The sequence below is a fragment of the Vicugna pacos genome, chromosome 2, assembly GCF_048564905.1.
Source record: "Vicugna pacos chromosome 2, VicPac4, whole genome shotgun sequence".
Classification (NCBI taxonomy): domain Eukaryota; kingdom Metazoa; phylum Chordata; class Mammalia; order Artiodactyla; family Camelidae; genus Vicugna; species Vicugna pacos.
The window spans coordinates 67,086,895-67,110,649 of NC_132988.1; the positions used below are offsets into that span (position 1 = coordinate 67,086,895).

Below are 23,755 nucleotides of genomic sequence, written 5' to 3' on the forward strand. Positions count from 1 at the left end.
CAAGAAAACACTGCTAAATTATAGATTATTTTATGTAAAAATTCATTTTAAGTTTGATAAATCACAGAAATTTTCATATGTGTTTTAATATTATAATCAGAGTATAGCAATAAATGGAGTGTATCTAGAAAGGTAAACACTGGGATTACATAGCACCTCTTCCAATTAGTTGGTAAAGCTTTCTAGAGAAGGAAGGAATTATTCAAAAGTTGGTAATCTGATGAACTCATTTTGTATTTCCTTTCTTTTTATGACAACAGCCTTGAGCAAACCACATACTGGAGTGGAATATGCAAAAATAAACACATCCCAGTTACAAGCTAGAATATGTACTCCTGTTTTTGCCTTTTTCACTTGAGTAAGGATGTATAACTATTTTTAGACACAACAGAAAAAATGCTAGAAAGGAAGAATTAGATTACCATGTCTAGTTTTTTTTTCTCTTTTTTAAGATACAAAAAAAAGATGAAATAAAAATATCTCAATCTCAAACCCCTGGTAAATTTTATAATGTAAGTATGTATGCATATACATACATGCTAAGAAATATAGTCTTCTAATAGGTAGAGCCTTACAAGTTTATATACTTAGAAAACTAGAAAATCTAAAAGAAAGCAATATAAAGAAATGTTATAAATATACTTGTTTTATTGTATATTATTTGTAATATCTATAAATTCCATATATTAAAGAAGTAATATTAAGTATTTAAAAATAAAGCCTTCCCAAACCAGCCAACAAGAACTGTCCAAATCCACTCCTCTGTTCTACTTCAAGAGACTTCTATAATTTCAAAGTTATTCAAACCATAGATATTCTTAGGAAACAATCTTGACACTATAGATCAAATGTTTACATACCTCCAAAATTCATAAACTGAAACCTAATCCCCAAAGTGATGGTATTTGAGGGTGGGGCCTTTAGGAAGTGATTAGGTCATGAGGGTGGAATATTCATTAATGGAATTACTACCTTTCTAAAAGAGACCCCAGAGAGCCCCCTGGCTGCCTTCTGCCATCTGAGGTTACAGCAAGAAGACAGCCATCTCTGAACCAGGAAGCAGGCCTCACCAGACACTGAATCTACTTGAGCCTTGATCTTGGACTTCCCAGCCTCCAGCACTGTGAGAAATAAGTTTCTATTGTTAGTAAGACACCCAGACTATGTTGGTCTGTTATAGCAGCCCAAATGGACCAAGACAACATTATTAAAATTCAGAATACAGAAAGATGACTTCTGGCTAGATGGAAAAATCAAGAAAGACTGTGGTATTTGAGTTGGATCTTAAAGGATGGCTATGATTTGGTCATGAGGAAATGCAAGAAAGGCAGTAAAAGAGCATAAGTAAAAGCAAAGAAGCAAAAAAGTACCAGGAATAGTGAGTAGTTACATCTGGCTATAGAAATTAAACACTTATGCACTAGCTCATTTGAAAAAAAAAATTTTTTTTTAAATACTTACTTTTTTGGACATAGATATAATTAGCCCATAAGTGTAATCTATTTGTATCTGATGGTGGGGACAACATCCATAAAAGGAGTAAAAGATGTTCATATATATACACACACATATGTATATATGTGTGTGTGTGTGTATATATATATATACATATATATATATATATACATATATACACAGATGTTATACACACACACATACAGGGACAGGGAGGATAGGAAGGAGGGAAATGGGGGTTGGGAGGAGGAGTCAACTATGGGAAAAGAGATTGAACAAAAGAGGAATTTTCATTCATCATGTTTTTATAAAACCTTTCTAATATATTCACTAGCATTCTTTTAGATATCACAAAAAAGAAACCAAACTCCTGGAAAGAAGGGCTTGTATCTTAACTTACTAAGAAAGACATACATAAAAGAGGTAAACTATAATACAGGCAAGAAATTATTTTAAGAAACACTGGAGTGGGACTTGGAAAAATTCAGAAGCCTACCACGGCCCTTGGAAGAAAATACAGATTGGCATACAACAAGGGAAAAAGGTGTGCCAAAGCCGGGACAACTCCAAGTATGTAACCAAGTTGGTCGAAACAGTTCAGTAGTGACAGTGAAGGCCTTAAATACCAGCTGACAAGTCTGATGTTTATTCTATAGACCAGCGGTTCTCAACCTTAGCTGCCATGAATTCTAGTTAACTCTTAATGTACAACCACAGTTAATAATCACCATATGGACACTATGGAACCACTGAAGGTTTTTAAGTAGGGAACAAATTAAAACTTACTTTAGGACTATCCTTTTACTGACACAATCAAAAAAAATAGAAAAAAATAGTTAAAACCCTTATAGTGAAATACAGGCACCCTGACATAATTCTGTTTCCAAATACTGCCTTTATTCTTTGATACCATACATATTAGAAATTGCTGATGAGCAGAAGCAATGAAAGCTGAATAAACTTCTTATCTTTCACATCTAATTTAGTATCCATTAGATGATGGCTTCAGGATTAATTTACTGGTATGAAACTACACTCTCCTTATGGGTTAGGCACAATTTCAGTTAAAAATTGTGTCAATTATGATTAACTTCTAGTTAAACAGCATTAAAAACCTTAGATATTGTTCATGCAATGTGAAAGAAAAATGTGCACAGTATCTTAATAACTCACCTGGATTCACTTTTTTTTTTTACAGTTTCTAAAAACATTGTTGAAAAACTCTTTCTAGCTTGTGGTTGATTTTCATATTTTGAATCTTGTATTCTTTTTTGAGATGTTCCTGACTGTTTACTCTCTTGTGATCCTTCTGGTATTTTATCCTCTATTTCTGATACTGTATTTGCTATGTCTACTTTCTTCAAAACTTCCTTATCTTCAAAGTTTAACCTAAAAGGTTAAAAAGAAGACATGCTGAATGTTCCCACCACTTGCTGAGTTAAGAGTTTTCCTGAATTCTCTTACAGTGACTACAACCATTTAAAGAATTTTCCAACAGGCCGTTATTCAAAATTTGTAAATGCTAATGTGTTTCTCTTATACAAAATACACACTGTAAATTGCTCAGAAAAAATAAATTTTGTATTTGTCAATAGAAAAAAATAAGAGAAAAAGAATGGTTAAATCATGTAACAAAGATATATATATACATAAAACTTAGAGCACTAGTTCTCAAAAATTTAATATGAATTTGAATCATTTAACATGAATTTGAATCATATGGAGAATCTTATTAAAATGTAGATTCTGATTCAGTAGGTCTAGCATAGGATTTGAGACTCCACATTTCAAACAGGCATAGCTCAATGGCAAAGCTGCACAAGGTCCTGAGTTCAATCCCCAATACTTTCACTAAATAAATAGATTAAAATAAAAAAGAAGAAAAAAGAATTAAAGATGTCTAACTGGCTTCTAGATAATGCCATTGCTCTTGATTCTGAGCCACAGATCACACTTTGAATAGCAAAATCTTAAGAGGGGAGGGTACAGCTCGGTGGTAGAGTGCATATTTAGCATGCACAAGGTCCTGGGTTCAATCCCCAGTACCTCCACTAAAAAGAAAAAAAAAAAATACACACACATATATATAAACCTAAATTACTCACTTTTTAATATAAAAGGTAAAATTTTTACAGTAAGATTGATACTTTTTAAATAAATAAAAATTCACCTTTTTTTGGTTTTATGAGAAATCTCTGTGCTTGAAGGCAGCATATTTACTGAATTTTCAGACGTGTAGGTCTCTCTCTTTTGGGCAGCAGACGGAACAGCCTCTTGCAATAAAGGTGCTTTTGCATCCAAAAGACCAGAAGGTGAACCAATAGATAAGTAAAATTCCTCATCAGCTTCATTGTGATGATCTTTTAGTTTTTTATTTGACATTTTTCTTGAGTCAGATGTAGTTTTAGGATGAACATCAGTTGCCAAAATTTTCTGATGAACCTCATGGGCCTGAACTAGAAGAAAATTATGAAGATATTAAAAACTCTGTAAATAATAATATTAGAACCGAATGTGCTTTTTAAAATTCAGCAACAATTAGAAAGCTTCCAAAAGACCACAGGTCATTAAATTTATAATCAAAGATCTATGATTAAAATGCGTAAGTACTTTAGAAGTTATAATTAATGGAATTAATTAACTGAAAGGTGTATTTGGTCCATGTTCCATAGTTTTGAAATGACTAAAATCCTCAAACATAGAAAATTCACAATTTCATTAACATAGTAAATTTATTCAAGATTTTAATATAGTCAAACTCATGGAAGGAAAGACTAGAATAGTGGCTGCCAAAGGCTGGAAGGAGGGAGAAATAAGGAGTTGCTAATTAACGGCTATAAAGTCTCAGTTATACAAGATTAAGTTTTTGTGATCTACTGTACAATGTTGTGCCTATAGATGATGAAACTCTACTGTACACTTAAAAATTTGTTGAGAGGGTAAATTTCATGTGAAATGTTCTTACCACAATAAGTAAAAAAAAACATTTTTAAGATTTGAATCAATCTATATATGCTAAAATAATGAAGTAATCCTAGAGAAATTATGAGATTCAATCTTTAGGTTAAGAGTCAGGTAAACTAGGGCAGCTAGATGAGCACAATTTTATACTTACACATACACAGAACAGATGCATATATAGATATATCTTTATATATACATATAAAGAGAATATATAGATAGATATATCCTTATAGCTATATAAAGAGAATATATATATTTTTTAACCCTCAACCTTCAAATATCAAAGAAAAAGTAGAATGGCTGAGTAGTAACTCATTCTCATACTGATTCATACTCTTAAAAAGCAAAGATCAAAAATTTAAAATACAGCCAAAAAAGGGCTTTTGGTTCTGGAACAAAATGATATAGACTCACTTCTTCCTGCTTTTCCCTTTAAATACAACTAAAACAAACAACAACAACAGAATTCTGAAAGCTGGAAGGAAGAAGGTACATTTGCTAACCTGAAGCCTTAAGCAACAACAGACAATATTGGTGAATTCCCTGTAGCATCAGAAAATGAAACAAACCAAAATACCACTGTTAGGACAAAAGTAGGTAAGAACCTACACATTAAACCAAAACAGGGCTACTATGTGCTATAACGAAAGACTGAAATACAATAGTCCCTTAACATTATAAGCTAAATGTCGAGGCTGTAATCAAAATGACTCATCACACCAAAAAACCGAAAAAAAAACAGAACCTGAACAAGAATACATGATCAATGGAAGCAAAAATGGACAAGATGAATCAGTTGCTGGAATTATTTAACAAAAATTTATTTAAAGTAACCACCATAAAAATATCTTAACATTCAATTTTCTTGAAACAAATAAAAACACAGACACTCTCAAAGAAATAGGAGCTACAAAAGAGAGCCAGTTTTTTGGATTTTAGCCATTCTTAAAGTTGTGTAGTGGTACCTAACTGCTTTAATTTTAAAATTCCCCAATAACAATAAGGATGGGCAAATAAAAACCACAGGAAGATACTACTTTGCACTCATTAGATTGGCTATTACAAAGGCTATTACAAAGGAAGGAAGGAGGGAAGGAAGGAAGGAAGGAGGGAGCAAGGGAAGGAGGAAGGAAGAACGGAAGGAAAGAAGAAAGAAAATAACAAGTACTGGTGAGGATGCAGAAAAATCGGAATCCTTGTGCATTGCTAGTAGGAATGTAAAATGATGCAGCCAGTATGGAAGACGTTTGGTGGTTCCTCAAAAAATTAAAACTACAATTACTATATGATCTTTTTTTGCATATATATCCAAAAGAACTAAAAGCAAAGAAGTATTTGTACACCCGTGTTCATAGCAGCATTATTCACAAAAGACAAGAGGTGGAAACTACCTAAATGTCCATCAATGGATAAATGGATAAAACAAAATATGATACAGAGTGAAATATTATTCAGCTTTAAAAAAGAAGGAAATTGACACAATGTAGTAAACTAACTATACCTCAATTAAAAATTATGATCTAAAAATTTTAAAAGATGATAAAATAAACCATATGACATTAAAAAACAAAAGCAAAACAAAAAAAGGAAGGAAATACTGACACATGCTACAACATGGCTGAAACTTGAGGACATTATGCTAAGTGAAATAAGCCAGTTGCAAAAAGACAAAATTTACAGTTCTACTGGCATGAGGTATTTAGAGCAGTCAAATTCAGAGACAGAAAGTGGAATGACAGTTCCGAGAAGCTGGGAGGGTGGGGGTGGAAGTTTAAAGAGGTCAACTTTGCAAGATGAAAAAGTTCTGCGGATGCTTAGTGGTGACAGAAAATAATGTGAATGTCCTTAGTGCCAAAGAACTGTACACTTAAAAATGTTTAAAATGATAAGTTTTATGTTATACTATTTTACTATAATTTTTAAAAATTAAATTCATGTTTAACTTAATACAGATACAGTTACATGGAAAAATATTTATAAATATGTATACACATACCAGTTAGGATAAACACAAATATTTCTTGCTCTCTCAGTTAAGACTGTCCTAAAGCAGTAACACCCCACGAGTGACAACACACCTAGCAACAAGATTTTGGTTCCTAATACCATTCTTCAGTAAGAAGAACCATTGGTTCCTTGGAGAAATGGCTGATTCAATGATAGGGGCAGGAAATATGTAAGATAAGCCTGGAGCATCCTGTAGTTCCAGATGGTAAGGAAGTATTCAAGAACAATAGCAATAAAACAACAAAAATGGGGTCTGTCAAAGGGGCATAGGAGCCAAAGAGCTTCTAATAGACAAAGCTGGAACAATCTGAATAACAAAATTAATAAAATACTACTGAATTACAAACCAAAGTATAAAAATAAAAAATCCTACCTCAAAAATTTTTAAAAAAAGAACAAAATAAAACTAAACCAATGACAAGAATAGAAAAAATAAGAGCAGAAATCAATGAAAACAGGAACACAATACAGAAAACTACTGAAACAAGAAGCTAGCTCTTTTTAAAAAGTGAATAAAAATGATACACCTCTAACAAAATTAGCAAAGATAAAAAGACAAGACACAAACCACCAATATCCGGAATAAAATGGTATATCACAACAGATCCTGCAGCCATTAAAAAAATAACAGGGCAATACTGCTGCAAATTTAAGCTCATAAACTCAACAACTTAGAGGAAATGTATCAATTCTTCAAAAACCACAGACTATCAAAATTGTGCCAAGATTAAATAAATAACCTAAACAGTCCTGTAACTATTAAAGAATTCAATTTGTAACTTAAAAGTTCTTGAAAAAGAAATCCCACAGACCAGAGAGTATCACTGAGAAACATTATACCAAAAATTTAAAGAATTAAAACCAATTTTATATAATCCCTTTCAGAAATTAGAAGGGGGAATAATTTCTAACTCATTTTATAAGGTTGATGAGCATTACCTTAATACTAAAACCACACAAATAGAGCATAAAAAAGAAAACTACAAATCACTCTCTCTCATTAACTTAGATGAAAAAAATTCTCAACAAAAGTTTAGCAAATTACATCTAACAATGTAAAAATTAGTAATACACCATAATTGATATTCATGGTCAACTACACTCAACAACAAAATACATATTTTTAAGTGCCCATGAAATATTCATAAAGATAAAATAAACCTTCACAAATTTAAAAGGATTGAAATCACATAGCATATGCTATGCCATAAAGAAATCAAGAAATCACTAAGGGAAAAACCTTAAACACTTTGATTAACACACTCCAAAATAATCAATGGGTTATAGAGAAAGTCTCAAAGGATTGTTAAAAAATACACAGAAATAAAAATGAACAGAACACACAACATATCAAAGTCTGTGGGATGCAGCTACAACAGTAGGTAGGGAAATTTATGTCACTAAATGAATATATTTCTCAAGCACAATGATTCTAAGGTTCTTCCATGTTGCAGCATATATCAGAATTTCATTCTTTCATGGCTGAATAATATTCCACTCCACACATGTACCACATTGCTTGTCCATTCACTTGTAAATGGTACACTTTGGTTGTTTCCACCTTTCAAGTATTGTGAATAATACTGTTACGAACACTAGGGTACAAGTGTCTGTTTGAGTCCCTATTTTCAATTTTTTTGAATATACACCTAGAAGTAGAAATGCTACTTCATATTTAGTTTCCTGAGGAACCACCAAACTGTTTCCACTGTGGCTGCACATTCAGCAATGCACAATTTATTCACATCCTTGTCAACATTTGTTATTTTCGTTTTTAAAAAAAATAACAGCCATCCTAATATGTACAAGGCATTATCTCACTGGGGTTTTGATTTGCACTTCTCTTGCACTCTCTCTGTTGACTAATATGCTAAACAACTCTTCATGCAGTTGCTAACCACTTGTCAGTCACATAGCAAGTCAAAATGCTAAGACACCGAGTTTTGCAGCAAAGAGATTTACTAACAAGACAGCCAAGCTGGGAGACTAAAGTGTGGGGAGCCTGGGGAAAGTTAATTAAAAAGAAGTTGCAATAATCATCATTCTGCGCAGGACTCTAATAAATGGTCAAATGGTCACCAAGTGGACCTTCAAGCCCGTCCAGCTGAAGGGCCAGTGGTCCTATATAGTCTTAACCAGCTCAGCTCAAACTAAATGCAGCTGATCTCACCTTCCTAAAAAACAACTCAGGCAAACATCTTGTTATTCAGGCTACATGTCACTTGGAGGACTTAAATGACCTCAATTAGTGAAGGCAAATAAAATGGATTTAACCCACTGTTTCACATTCATTGGCCAATTGGAGAAATGTCTACTCAAGTCCTTTGTCCCCTTTTTAACTGGGTTGTTTACTTTTGTTGTTGTTGAATTGCTGGAATTTTTTATATATTCTGGATATAAAGCTCTTATTAGGTATACTATATGCAAATATTTTCCCCCATTCTGTGGGTTATCCTTTCATGCTATTGATAGTGCCCTTCATACACTTTTGAAGGACATAAATACATAAGTATATGTTCTTATGTAGAAAACTTAAATAACACAAAAAGATCAATTTTCACAAAATTACTACACAAATTAAATGTAATTTTTTAGTTAAAACCCCAGTAAAATTTTATCAGAAATTAGATAAAACTGAAAGTTTATAAGAAGAAAAAAGGTCTGAGAATGAAAGAATAGTGAATATCAATACCTTTATATCAGCACATATTATAAAACTACTAGTAAAGCAGTATTGTGTTGACATCAAGAATAAAGAAATAAAACAAAATTCAAAAGTATATTGAATGATATGTGAGATTTAATACATGATGAAAGTAGCACATTCAAAGAGAATGAATTATTTAATTAATAAATAGACCTGGCACAACTGACCACCTGGAAAAAAAATTAAATTATAATATTATGTCACATTATATACCAAAACACATTCCAGATGGATTGAAAATTTAAATTAAAAAGAAAAAAAGATGTTAAGATGAAAATCTAAGATGTAAACTTATAAAAAGGTGTTCAAACTCAGTGATAATCACAGAAACAGACACTAAAGTAACAATGAGATCATTTAATACTGATCAAACTGGCAAAAAAGTAGAATCATAAATAGCCTAGAAGGTAAGATTCTTACACTGCTGATATAAAAGAAAATTGGGAAAGTCTCTTCTGAAAGCGTGCACATGTACATACACATTTATATTTATTAATATATATATATATATGTATATATATATATATGTTTTCACTCAGGAGAACCAATGAAGATATGGAAGGATTCAAAAGCTATCTCAGCAGGATGAGGACAGTAATGATAAGTATCTTTTTCTTTTAAATCTTTGACTCTTACCTCAAATGAAGGACTTTTCTAATTTGAAAAAAATGCAAATAAAACTTTAAAAAGGAGCAGCACATATAACTGACTAAAAGAAACTGAACAAAATGGAGAAGAGAGAAAAAGAATACTGACCACATATATGCAACTATCAAATCATTTATGTTGTATTACTGAAACTAATATAATGTTATATCAATTATACTTCAGTTTAAAAAAAAAAAAAACTGCTCGAGAAGCCACTGGAGAGGCCCACCTGGGAGGAAAGAAAGGCTTCCTGCCAGCAACCAGCCCCACATGAGAGAGACATCCTGGAAATATAGCCTTAGGCCCAGTCAAGCCTTCGGATGACTGCAACCCTGGCCAACATCTTGACTACCACCTCGTAAGAGATTACAAGCCAGAACCATCTAACTAAAGCTGCTTCTAAATTCCTGACCCACAGAAACTGTATGAGACAATAAATATTTATTGTTGTTCTGGAAAAAAAATAAAACAGAAAAAAGAAATCTATTTGAAAACTCCTGAAGCTATGATCTCTGTAATAATTATTAGTTAATGTCTCTCACTACATCCTAATAAGCAACGTTCCTACCACTAAAACAAAGAAAGAGATAATAGTGAGATAAAACTTATTACTTATGTCTAAAAAAACCAAAAAAACAAAAAAAAACACTGACCATGGATGTGAAAGGGAATCAAAAATAACTTCATCCATTCACAATTCTGCCCAGGCTGACCCTGACCTTGTCACTCAAGCCAGCATACATGCTACCTTCAGCATTTCTACCTTTCTAAATATATGTAGGCAAATATCACCCATGGAGGTGCTACAAACCTGATTTGTTGACAACTTCACTTGGTTCTATAATTAACTGCAGGGAAGCTTCATTCTTTCTTGAAGAAACTGGGTCTGACTTTGAATGTGATTTCTGGCACTGAGTCTAAAAAGAGATACAACATTAGATCTGTTCTATTAAATTACCAATTCTGATAAAACACATTTGCTTTTAAACTAAAAAAAAAAGTATTTAAAAGCAACAGATCAGCTGGTAAAGATGCAAGCTTAAATAACTACTTAGAAAACAATTTCACATTATTTAGTAACACTGAAATTTCATATAAGCTATCATAAAAACATTATTCTAATAGCTTTTAAAAACCTATTCTGACAGAAGATTGGATAAATTATGGTATAGTCATATAACATAAAATTACAAATACAACAATGAAATGAATAAACTACAGCAATATGAATGATTCAGCTAAACAACAAACAAGTTGCAGAAGTATATAATTTCATTTATGTAAAGCTCAGAACAGACACAAAAACATGAAGAACTATATATATACACACATATATAGTATTTAGAGATTCATTCTATGCAGAAGAAGTGTTAATGTAGCAGGCCTGATCACTTAAAAACCTGCTTACAGGACTAGTCTTTGGCTGGCACCTAGGGACCTGGCTTTCAAAATATTTCCTCCATTATCAACTGGTAAGGTTGTACCTGCTATGCCAGCCTGTCTGTATAAACAATGGGATTTATGGTAAACACCTGCTTTTTTTTCCCCTCAGGGAATACAGAACTTTGGTGAGCAGAGGGTTATATTTAACCAGCCCCCAATAAAATGGGCCAAGTCTCAAAAGGCTTCCCAGAGTAGAAAGACTGTACATGTTTTATGGCATTTCACTGGTGGATGCAATGAGTATATTCTTTGTGGCCCCTCTAGAGAACATAGGAAGCCTGGCATGGATTCCTCCAGACTCTGCCTGATGCATCTTTTTCTCTAACTGAAGTGGCTTTGTATCCTGACTGTATGCCTATAATACATCTTAGTCATGAGTACACCTAACGACATGCAGAGAGACTCAAGAGTTCCATCTAGTGAAGCACACAACATGTGGATGGACGGCAGTAGGACCTCTGTCATAAATAGTGGAAGAAATGCTGACATAAATGTCAGCACACATCCATATGTGGTAAAACTATAAAACAAAGGATGAGAATGATGAACATGAAATTTAAGACAGTGGTTACCTCTACACAGGGAGGAGAGGTAAAAGAATAGGATCAAAAAGGGGCACATAGATGCTTCAAAGGTTTTGGTTATTTTTTACACTAAGGAATGGTCACATGGGTTTTTATTTGTTATTTTTAATACCTTATGTACATATATATTTTCTTTTGAAAATCTGAAATACATAGTTATAAATTTTAAAAATATAGAAAAGAGAAATCTCAATACACGGCAGGCAGGAAAAAAAACAAGTGAACAATTTTGCAGAAAAAATTGACAATATTTAATAAGTGCAGTTCAAATGTGCATATCCTAGAGAAATTCAGTTTACAACATGTATACAAGGAGGTATAAACAAAAGTGTTCACTATATCACTGTGATATAGAGAGAAAACAACTTAAAAATCTGCCAACAGGGGAATACATAAATAATGGAGCCACTACACTGCTAGCAGTGGATACACTATGGAACTCAATGACAAAAGTAACAAAAGTAAGTTTTCACAATATTCTGCTCCTTCCTGAGACATCACTAAGGATTTTTTAACATGTGTAAACCCAGAAGGATGAAGAGAAAAAAAAGTGTAGACGAGAGATGTCAATAAACTTTCTGAGGTTGGAAAGCAGATCAGCAGCAACTAACCAGCACAGAAAGAGCATAAATATGCTAGCAACGGAGAAAGCCCAGAAGCACACAGATTTATGTTTATGGAAAAACCCGTAAGATCAAGGTACAAGGCACCTGTGAAAAAGGGGATCCAGGTATGGCCTGCAAAGAGAAGAGTTGTTAAAAATATGTATAGGAAGCAGTCAGTCACGGAGTCCCTCCTCTCCCAACTCTAACAGAAGATTAGATGTTTACTGTCTTGAGTTTCAAATCAGAGAGACTCTGAGCTCAGTGACATGAGACACAGTTCAAGATAAGAACACACTGAAAACAGAGATATTAAGTGGAAGTATTCAAATTGCACCTCTCCCCTCTTGCCCCATCTGGCTGAGAACACCTGTAGTTAGAATCAGATCCCCCAAGCAGGAGAGATTTTTTTGTCAGAAAAACTTATCAAGCCAAAAGAAAAAAACCTATAGATATTAGCATCTGGACATCCACAATGACATGATCCAGACAGATCACACCACAGCAAAATCTACCAATGTAAAATTCTAACTATGAAAGTAGAGTTTCCAATCACCATTTTAGTTTTACACTCTTAAAAGTGAGGAGACCACTAAGGATCACTGTACATCTGACCAAAGGCTCTAGTGTAAAAGGCAATGAGCAAAGTAAGCAAAAAAGTTACCTGCAGGAAATAGAACTGTACCAAAAAATCCTAACACAAAAAGTTAGAAGAACCTAACAACAAGAAATACCATGAAATTTCAGATCACTAAAGACAGATGAAAAGATTCTAAAAGCTTACAAATGTGAAAAAATAGTGACTCACAAAGGATCAAGGAGTCAAAACAGCATTCTCAACAACACGAGAAGCTTTATTAAAAAAAAAAAGAGCACGTCTTTAGGAATCTGACGGAAAATCATTTCCGACCTAGAATTTTATACCTGTAATTATCCATCATGAGGGTAAAGTTATGCTATTTTCAAACATTTAAGGTCTTAAATTCTCAGGAAGCTACTAAAGGATCAGTCCACCAAACAAAAAAAAGAAAAGACAAGGAACTTCCCTGGATGATAAAGGGAAGTCACACAGCAACACCTATGTGACAAGCCTATGGGTGGACAGAAGCAAAAATCAGAGTAGAGAAATCTACAAAGGATATCTCCAGAAAAAAATTGAAAATGATAAATTACTTGATGGGTCTACATACACTGAGAATACATTCACCATTCTGTCAGAAAAACTGGTGACAAATTAGTCAGAGGTGCACAGAAAATCAACAAATTTTAAAACCATGATAATTAAATCGAGAAAACTAAGAGATAAGGGAGTGGCTAAGCAAACTGTGGTATATCTATATCATGAAATACCACTTAGCAATAAAAAGAAATGAATTATTGATATACACAAAATCCTGGATGAATCACCAAAGAATTATACTAAGTGAAAAAGACAAGTCCAAAAAGTTATATACTATATGACTCCATTTAAGTAACATTCTTGAAATAACAAAATTGTAGAAATGGAGAACAGATTAGGGGTTTCAGGAGTTGAGTGGGTGAGGGTGAGAGAGAAGTAAGTACTGCTATAAAAGGATAAAAGGGATCCTGTAGTGGTGGAATTGTTCTATATCCTGTCTGCATCAGTGTCAGTACGCTACTTGTGATGTTGTACTATAGTTTTTGCAAGAAGGTACCTTTACAGGAAACTAGGTAAAGCCTACAGGGTCTTCCACTCTACTATTTCTTATAGCTGCTTGTAAATCTACAATTATCTCAAAGCAAAAGGTTTTATTTAAAAAAAGTAGAAGCTCCCAATAATATCTTTCTATATAGTAGGTTCTCCTTTTCTCCTTTTAAGCAGAATGGATTGAAATGATTAGATCCTCCCTCTCAAGGATTGAGCTGGATCTGACATAAAATTTTAGTAAGACCCAGGCCACTTGTAACCTGCCCTGTGTCCTTCAGAATGAGTTCTTCTGGGTGACTGAGAACCTGGTGAGCCTGTTTAGCCCTTAAAGATTACAATGTATTCAGTTCAGTCCTTTGGAGGTTTTTGTTTAACATGTTTTTAGCCTCTGGCCCAGACTGCTTCAAAATGTGGCAAATGTCTATTTGTAGTGGGCTCCTTTCCTGCAACAGGATTTTGCCTTGTTAGCATACCAAGACTACATGTTTCACTCTACCTTTCCGGCCCAAGTTTCCTGACTACCTCAGAACTTACAAATGTTCTTTAAGGAAAAGTGATTATCCACCTGGGGTGCCTCCAGGATTTCAATTTGTCATGCCACCCCTGTACTAGTAACAAAAGCCCTACTTTCCCACAGTAGACTCCCTCTGCCTGGGCCAATCCAAAACCCTCAGCTTTTGCCCAAAATTAGTAAATACTCTAGGGAAGAAAATGATTAACAAACATCAACTCATCTTCTAAGGATTCTTCTCTCTTTGGAATTTTAGTTCAACTAGTCCTTATTGCTTCCACAACTCCCAATGTATCTAAAAATATTATGTTTGCATTTCATTCTCTTTTTTAACTAGCAATTGCACCAAGAGTGTTGACCTACTGCAATCTTGCAATCTATTACATCCCACCTAAAAGTGGAACCTCTAGCATAACCTTGATACCTTGATACCTAAGCCCTACAAGAACATTTTGAGAAAAAAGACAATATTGTTCATGAACATAGATGCAAGCATCTTAAATATTAGCAAACCAAACCAAATAAGGTTAATACTTTATGACCAAGTCATGATTATCCCAGGAAATTTAGCTGATTTAACTTTCAAAAATCAATTTATCACATTAAAGGTCTCTCAATTCTGACAGGATGGATCTGTCTTCATTCCTTGTAACCAAAAAGCTATATATGTTTAATTATTTGTTTACACAAGTTTCTAATGAATGTTATTTCCAGCACTCGAGGCATACCTGGGAGATATTGTGAGTTCAGTTCCAGATCACCTCAATAAAGTGAGTATTGCAATAAAGCAAGTCACATGAATTTTTTAATTTCCCAGTGCATACAAAAGTTATGTTTACACTATACTGTAGTATATTAATATTAATATACCATATTATCTAAAAAAGCAATAGCATTGTCTAAAAAAAGTACATACCTTAATTTTAAAATATTTATTGCTAAAAAATGCTAATCATCTAAGCCTTCTAAATATCAATTTTTTTGCAACAGTAACATCAAAGATCGCTGATCACAAATCATCATTAACAAATATGATTATAATGACAACATCTGAAATATTGTGAGAATTACCAAAATATGACAAAGAGACACGAAGTGAGCAAATACTGTCAGAAAAACGGTACTGACAGACTTGCTTGACATAGGGTTGCCACTAACCTCCAATTTGTAAATAATGCACTGTCTGTGAAGGGCAATAAAGCAAAGCACAATAAAACAAGGTTTGTCTATATCCAATTCTTCTCTCCAATTAGTGTTGTGCTTTTGAATAATTGGTCTTCAATTATAAGCTTCAAAAACTCTATTCCAAAGTGCTATTTTACAGAGTTACGTCAACCTATCCTCTTAAGATATATATAATCAATAAAAGATTGAGTCCCCTGTATAGCAATAAATTGCCTTCCGTTTTCAGAAAACAACCAAACTTGACAACCTGGATTAGGAACTTTAGTAGTTGCCCACTTTCCTAAAAACCTAATTTAAGCATTATTTTAGGAAGAGTGAAAAGTGATTGTATTACATTTGATAATTCTAACTCCCAGACCTCTAATTTCAAACACAGGAAATGTCAGGCCAAATTTTTCAAAAAATACCTCTACATTTTATATAAACTCAATGGGAATATAGGATTTCCTTTTAAGAATAAGACAAAGAACCAAAATGTATCTAACTATATATATTGTGTACTGCTTCATTCATTAAAATATTAAACCTATACCAGTTCTCTTTTTTCACTTACCTCTTTGCTTGATGACTGAATACAAATGTCTTTTATTTTAGGTGTTGAATAAAGCACTGATTTTGTAGAATTTGTGCTAAAATCATTGGCAAGACCTAAAAAAAGTTAAAAATTTTTAAAAACAAAATATGTATAAAATCTTTCGGTTACAATTAAAAGAAGTCTGAAGAATTCTGTTGATTCTTTTAAATGCAATTAGTTTAACGAGTACAGGCATCAATTCGATAGTCAAATGTTCCTAGAAGGCATCTGGAACTAAAAAAGACAAGCAAGGTTCCTGGAAAAACATGTGCCAGTTCTTCTTTCAGAGCTTATAAAAAGATGCATCTGTTTTTCTCTGGTTGGCCTATTCTTTTGTTCCAATACCTTCTAATGCTGACCCACACTTGGAAAAGTTTTTGCCATAATTCATCTTTTCTTTAGGAAATCACCAAACAGTATCTCAAGCTCTCCAGTGAGCCCAAGAATTCTGCACATTTATTTCCATTACATGAAATACTTTCTCCTGTGTATGATAATTAAATTTATGACTTCTAGACTATAGGAATCTAGTACGACTGAAGGGAATAATAAATTATTCTCATTTTTGCCAGTATTGTCTTCAGTGGACCAGAAGGTACAAGAACTGTACATGTACTCAAAATTCCTGGGAAAATATTTTACATATATTTAAATACTATAGTTGCTGAATTTGATATTAATAGGAAAAATTTATATTTTCATCCATCCCAACCCTCAAAGTCCATGTAGAAATGAAGCCTTACTTTTTTCTTCAAAACAGTCTAGTAAGGTTTTCAGTATATTCTGGCCTTGCTCCGTATTAATGTCAGGTGCCCTAAAAAAAGCAGGAAAGAAGGGAAAATGTCAACATATCATTTCCAAAAGATATTTGCTACCTATTAACATCTACTTTGACAATCCCATATCTGCTTACTATAAAATGTTAATTTACTTAATAGGAAAAATATCACCATTACTATCTGAGGACAAAACAAGTATTTGGGAGTCCAAGAGTTCCTAGAAAAGGATGTTTAGTAATACATCATTGTCTACATTAACAATAAAATTACTTGACTGAATAGCCATGACTAAAGCTGTTTTAGACTACTGCTATATCTAAACAAGAACATAAACTCTTTTGAGCAAATTCAAACAACCCTGAAATGCTTCTTTAATTCTCTATGGTCAGAAGTCCTAACAGCTCCAAGTAACACAGTCTTCCCCACAAGATCTCAAATTCACTTTTGATTCAGTATCTTTACTCTTAACAGGAGCTTATGAATCAGTATACATTTTTACTTAAAAGTTGTATTGACACAATTGTAGATTCATGTACAATTGTAAGAAATAACACAGAAGAGATCCCTCCTTGACTTCATCCAGTTTCCTGCAATGGTAACATTTTACAAAACTATAGTTTACTGTCACAATCAGGATATAGTGATAGAATCTACCAATTTTATTTAGATTTCTCCAGTTCTACATGTACTCATTTGTGTGTTTATGTTTGTATGTGTATTTAGTTCTGTGTAGTTTATCACATTTGAAGGTTCAGATATGGCCACCACAGTTAAGATACTGAGCAGTTCCATCACCACAAAGATCCTTCTACTGCCCTTTTAGAACCACATCCACCTTTTCTTTTAGCCCCATGGAATAAACTACATCTTTCTATTATTACCATTCAATCGACTTTAGAGTGTTTCCCCATAGCTGTCATTTAGTCAGAACTGAAACTGCTTCTTCCTGGTCCACCATTTAACAGGTGAATTTCTTTTCTCACTTCCATCAAGTCACTGCACTGCTTGTATTAACAGTCTTCTGTTAATATAAAATAACTAAGATGACTACACAATCAGTGGGCATAGAAATTATTATTTTAGTTAGAGATAATAGTTTTTCCTTTCTTCATTTAAAAATTCTACTTTCTGAAGATGGGAATAAAAATCATCTTAAAAGCTTAAGTATATAAATCACCTGGAAGATCGGCAGAATCTTCTCCTATAGTCATTTTTAAGATGATCCTGAAAGGAAAGTAAATCATCAATCTGGTGAAAATTTAAGTTCTTCATTTATTCATTCAGCAAGTATTTAGTGATTGTGTATTATAATACTATAAAGAGGAATTCTTCTGGATCAAGTGAAAAAGAACTTGCCTCATATCTACTGTTTCCAAAACTTTGTTTACACTATTTCCTTACCCTGGGATTTATTCCATCCTCTTCCAATTCCTCCACCTCCTCCCATACCTTTTCCATTAAAATCATATTATCTGGGCTTCCAATAATTCAAGTTGGTTAACTAATAATATCTACTTATCACCTTTCCCTGCAGGGAGATCCCTCTAAAGTAGTAAAATAATAAACTGACATAAAATGACAATGAGAAGGAGAATGGAAGAGAGGACTATCTGTGGACAAACAAATTTAACAAGCTTCTGGTAGATGGAAAACAAATGAAAACGTGGTAACTGATGAAACAGAGTAAAAGGAGAAGCGGCCTAAAGTAAGCTCACAAGATACTGTCCTGGATGAGGAGTGAAGCTGTTATGCCAGGAGAAAGCCCTAACTATGCAGAAACTCGAGATCTGAAGGAGCTAAAGAGACAGGAAATAAAAACAGAGCAATTCAAAGAAAATTTATATTTTCTGAGAACAGTAGATGCCCTCCCCCCACTTTCCCTATCCCCATAAATGCAGCGCTCAAAAACAGTATTCCATTGTCGCAGTTTTAAACATTACCAGCATCTATGGATAACCAGACACTAAGTTTCTAAAATAAAAGAGGAAGATCAAGATATAAATTTTAAAAAATGAAAAAGAAAAAGGCCCAAGAGGAAACTAATAGCAAGGATGAGGAAGATAATTCCCCAAAAAAAAAAAAGAAAAGAAAAAAAACACACACAAAATAGAAAATGCTAATTAGCACCTTCAAGAGAGATTTGAGGTAATACTGGACTCATAAATCAGAAATGGTATACTATAAGCACAAGACAGAGAGTGAGAAAAATTCTTAATAATTAAAAACATGATTACCTAAAATAATGCAGTAATTATGAAACAGCTGAGGATACTTCTAGAGAGAAAAAAAAAAACAGAACAAAAGTCAAAGAGATGGAAAATGGGAGGAAAAATAAAGATCCAAGAAATCAGAAAGTCCAACTTCTGACCAATATTATTCCAGACAGAACAAAAAGGCAAGAGATAAAAATCTAAAAGATATATAATCAAATTCCCCAAATCTGTAGGACATAAGTGGTCAGTCAGTATAATGAAAATTTAAGAAGATCCATACTTAGGAATATGAGTGAAATATTAGAAAAATTGAGTATAAAAAGATGCTAGAATGTTTCAAAAAAGAGAAAATAGGTAACCCCAGTAAAGAAGCAGTCCCCATCAATGGAAACAACAGGAAAAATAAAAAACACAGACATGCTGAAATTGGAGATGGAGAGTATATCTGCGATACTCTGGGTCCTATATTCTAATTGTAAAATCTACAAAGTTTAATTTTCTATTTGAAAATTGGACAGTAATAGATGAATAGTATGCTTTTAAAAGTAAGTATATTATTATCACAAAATGCTTAGTAAGCTTCACTTTTACTTGGCCCAATGGGATATAAATGACCCCATCTCATGTAGACATTCTCTTTACCCTACTCATGCTCTAACATCCTGAGCTGGGCCACCCTTCTGACTCAGCTAAGGCTCCTACACACTCCTCTGGGTCACAGTAGCTTCCCATCCATAGGGACTGCTACCTTGCTTGGCCCCACCTAACAGTTTTTGGATTGAATTATCCTGGAAGCTGAAGACCTCTACTACATTTTAAGAAATTTCGAGAGCAAAGATTGTGTCTTAAGCTAGTTTACAGTCTTCCCAGAGCCTTGCCTAGTGCATTGTATATCACATAAACACCATTTTTTGTTATCTTTTTGACATGCCAAATACATAAGACCAAAAACTTTTGAGATAAAAATGTCTTTCTTTAAAGAAGGTAAGAGTGTTTCACATAGCCTATATCTTTGGGAGGTATCTAAGGAGCAAAAGATTACATCTATTTTATAGGTAGCAAACTAAGGAACAAAAACATCTAACAAGATTGCATTTCATCACAAGTCATTTGATGGAAACTTAACTGAAGCACTAAGGTCTCTCATCAGTACTCAGCGTTCTGAAATACTTAAGTAAACCCCTGAGAATGTTGGTTAACTACCTTCCAAGGGCTAATTTAAGATCTCCCTTCTATTTTCACACAATAAATTGAAAGAATCATCAAATCTGTACACTGAATGTTTCTGAATATTAAATAACCCGTGTAAAGTATTCTGTTCCTCTTTTAAATAGAAAAATTTTAAGGCTAAGATAGCTCATTCATTCAGCAAATACGAATCAAGCACCGCTAAATGTTATTTAGGCTTGCTAGAAAACAAGTGGTGAACAAGACAAACAAGGTCTCTTAATTCTAAATTAAAAGTTAGAATAGAGAAAATTTTAACTTTCAAAAATACACATTCAAAAACAGCTACTTCAACTCATTTTTCATTCAATTTCAATTTTAGTTTCCTCCATTCACTGTGAGATTATGTTTCTCAAGGAAAGTAATATACAGCACAGCAGAGTTTCTTAATCCCAGCATCACTGACATTTTGGGCTGGATAACTTTTGTTGTGAGGGCCTGCCCTGTGCATTTTAGAATGTTTAGCGGCATCCCTGGCCTCCACTCATTAGGTGCTCTTAGCACCCCCTCATCTATGCCCTCTCAAGACAACCAGAAATTTTTGCAGACATTTCCAAATGTCTCCTACAGGACAAAATCACACCAGGTTAGAAAGCACTGAAGTCCAGGACTGAGTGAGGATAATCTCTCAACTCCTCTCTCCCCTCATCTTTTAAACGAATTATGACACAAAGTCAGATATTAGAACTAAAAGGCTCAAAGCAGTTCTAAGTTTATGATAGACATTTTAAAAGCAAACCTATGGTCAAAAGAATGAGAAGACAGCAGGATGGACCAGCAGCTGCTCTTCCAAGTTCCGTTTCGTCTATCTCTTTCTTCCTGAGTCTCAGAATCTAAGTGCAGTCCCCTAGGAGGCCCATTACACAGAGAAGGAAAGAGAACTTTGAAAGAGGGGAACAAGGGCAATGATTACAGAAGGCTGACGGGAGGCATGGAAAGCAGGAAAAGAAGTTTAGCGCGAGAACTACGACAAGCTTCAACCAGTCTAAGCTTCCCATATTCTGAAGGACATCATCCTAGAAGTAGGAGAAATTCATTAACAGAAAGGCAGAGACCACAGTGAGAAAATAAACTGTTTATTAATAATATCATTGATATTATGATTATTGATCACAGATTTAAAATGAATGTCAACACTGATACAAATAAAATACTGATCATGGTATTAAAGAAAGAGAGAAAGAATGAGAAGACAAGCCACAGAACACAGGCTGGGAGAAAACATTTACAAAAGGCAAATCTGATAAGGACTGTTATCCAAAATATACAAAGAACTCTTAAAACTCAATAATAAGAAAACAACCCAATTTAAAAATAAGACCTTAACAGACACCTCACCTAAGAAGATATACAGATGGCAAATAAGCATTTGAAAAGACATTCCACACATGTCAAGGGGAAATGCAAATTAAAATGAGATACCATTACACACCTATAAAAATGACCAAAATCTAGAAGAACAACCCCAAATGTGGAACAATGGAAATTCTCACTCATATTGGAATGCAAAATGGCACAGCCACTTTGGAAGACACTTTCATGGCTTATCACAAAAGTAAACATACTCTTACCATATGATCCATCATTTTTTTCCTCATCAACAGTATCAAAGGGTGGTATAGAGAATACTTTTTACCATAAGCACGTACATTGTTTACATTATATATAATGGTTAACTGAAAAAAAAATGCACAAGGTAATATCTGCAAGTTAAGTTTTACTTGGGGACCTTACTGAGAACTATAGGCCATATCTAAGGTCTCTTAGATAACTGAGGAATGGTTCCGAAGAGGTAAGGGAGGAGTCAGGACATACAGGAATTTTTTGGGTCAGGGGGGTGGGGGGACAGATAGTCAAACATCAAAAGATTACTGCTGATTATAAAAAACGGACACCTCAAGTTCATTATGTTAGTGTTTCTCTAATATGGGAAGCTCCAAGAGTCTGGACTCATTGAAATTATTCCTTAAATAAGTATCTTATCTATCTAGGTCCATTATCCTGTTTTTCTCTGTTCTGACTTCCCCTCAGGCACATGACACCGAGGCGGGCAGCTGCAGTTGCGGGTGGTTTGAAGGTGGGCACTACGAAATGTTTACCAAAATGGCAGGCAATATTCTTAATCCATAATACAGGTCTCTATGCATACAAGCACACATACATAACTCTATTACAAATACGAGTTAATCGATACTGAATTTTCTTAAAAGGAATGATAAAGTAGAAGATACAAGTTAATCAGCTGTATAAAATACAGTAACTATAAACGAAGTCTGAAATACAGAATAGTGAGTACCAAGGGAGTCCAGAAACATGCAAACAAAAAATGAGTTCCCGCCCCCTTCAGCCATTCACAGCTGGCACTTTTAAGTTGCAGCTGCCTTTCAGAAAACTTTATCTGTCAACAGCAGATGCCCGCCCCTCCAGACCAACAAGTCTGAAGCAAAGGCACACTTTCAAGGCGTTTCAATACTTCTCTGGCCAGAAACTTCTATGGAGGACTGGGAAATGGAGTTAGGCAAAAAAGTAGAAACCACAAGAGAAAGATGCCATCACACCCGGGACTACAAGACACCTTGAGGAAACAATACAAGTAAATTAACTCTGGCAATCCGCACACGATCACTCCCACCTCAAATAATTGGCGCGGCTGTCCCAGTGAAACCCCCCACAAGCCACAACACCTGCTAACGCTTCATTCTCCCCCGCCTCAGCGCGGGCGCCGGGCCTGCACTTACCAGACCCCAGGCAGCCATGTTCGGGCCCGGCTGCGCCTGCGGAGGTGGTTGGGGCGGAAGTCCACACGGTCCGTAGCTCCAAGCAGCCCGGTAAGGACCCAGCCACTCGGCTAGCAGCCAAAGTGGGAGCCCAGCAGCGCCCTGAGGCGACAGCGGGCGGGAGGTACCGGGAACTCGGGAGCTGCGACGCGCCGAGCGCGCCGACCCGCGCACCGCGCCTGACGCAATTTAAAACCAGCTGCACATGCGCAAAGCGGGTCGTACGACTCCAGACGCAGAAAACCGTTACGGGCCCTCCCCCTCACTTGTACTCTCTCTCAGGACGGCCTTACGTAACTCCGCCCCTCATTCTTCCAGTAGCCCCGCCCATCACCTCGTAGTCCTGCCCTCATCCTCCTGTCGCGCCTTCCTCACCTCCTCCCCCCCCCCTTTTCCACTCGGACTCTGCC

The 23,755-nt window shown here is 34.6% G+C and overlaps 1 protein-coding gene across 2 annotated transcripts in view; it reads right to left on the reverse strand.

Moving 5' to 3' along the window:
* The window catches only part of CENPC (centromere protein C), a 78,168-nt gene extending 54,624 nt beyond the window's left edge, over positions 1 to 23,544 (reverse strand). For both annotated transcript variants that reach the window (XM_072940815.1, XM_006217843.4), the window contains exons 1-7: positions 23,307 to 23,544; positions 18,306 to 18,352; positions 17,093 to 17,163; positions 16,329 to 16,423; positions 10,593 to 10,698; positions 3,626 to 3,911; positions 2,629 to 2,844 (exon numbers count right to left, since the gene is read on the reverse strand). In XM_072940815.1, the coding sequence (XP_072796916.1) occupies positions 2,629 to 2,844; positions 3,626 to 3,911; positions 10,593 to 10,698; positions 16,329 to 16,423; positions 17,093 to 17,163; positions 18,306 to 18,352; positions 23,307 to 23,324 (839 nt within the window). In that variant the 5' untranslated portion in view covers positions 23,325 to 23,544. The remainder of the gene's footprint in view (positions 1 to 2,628; positions 2,845 to 3,625; positions 3,912 to 10,592; positions 10,699 to 16,328; positions 16,424 to 17,092; positions 17,164 to 18,305; positions 18,353 to 23,306) is intronic.
* Between the last annotated feature and the right edge of the window lie 211 nt (positions 23,545 to 23,755).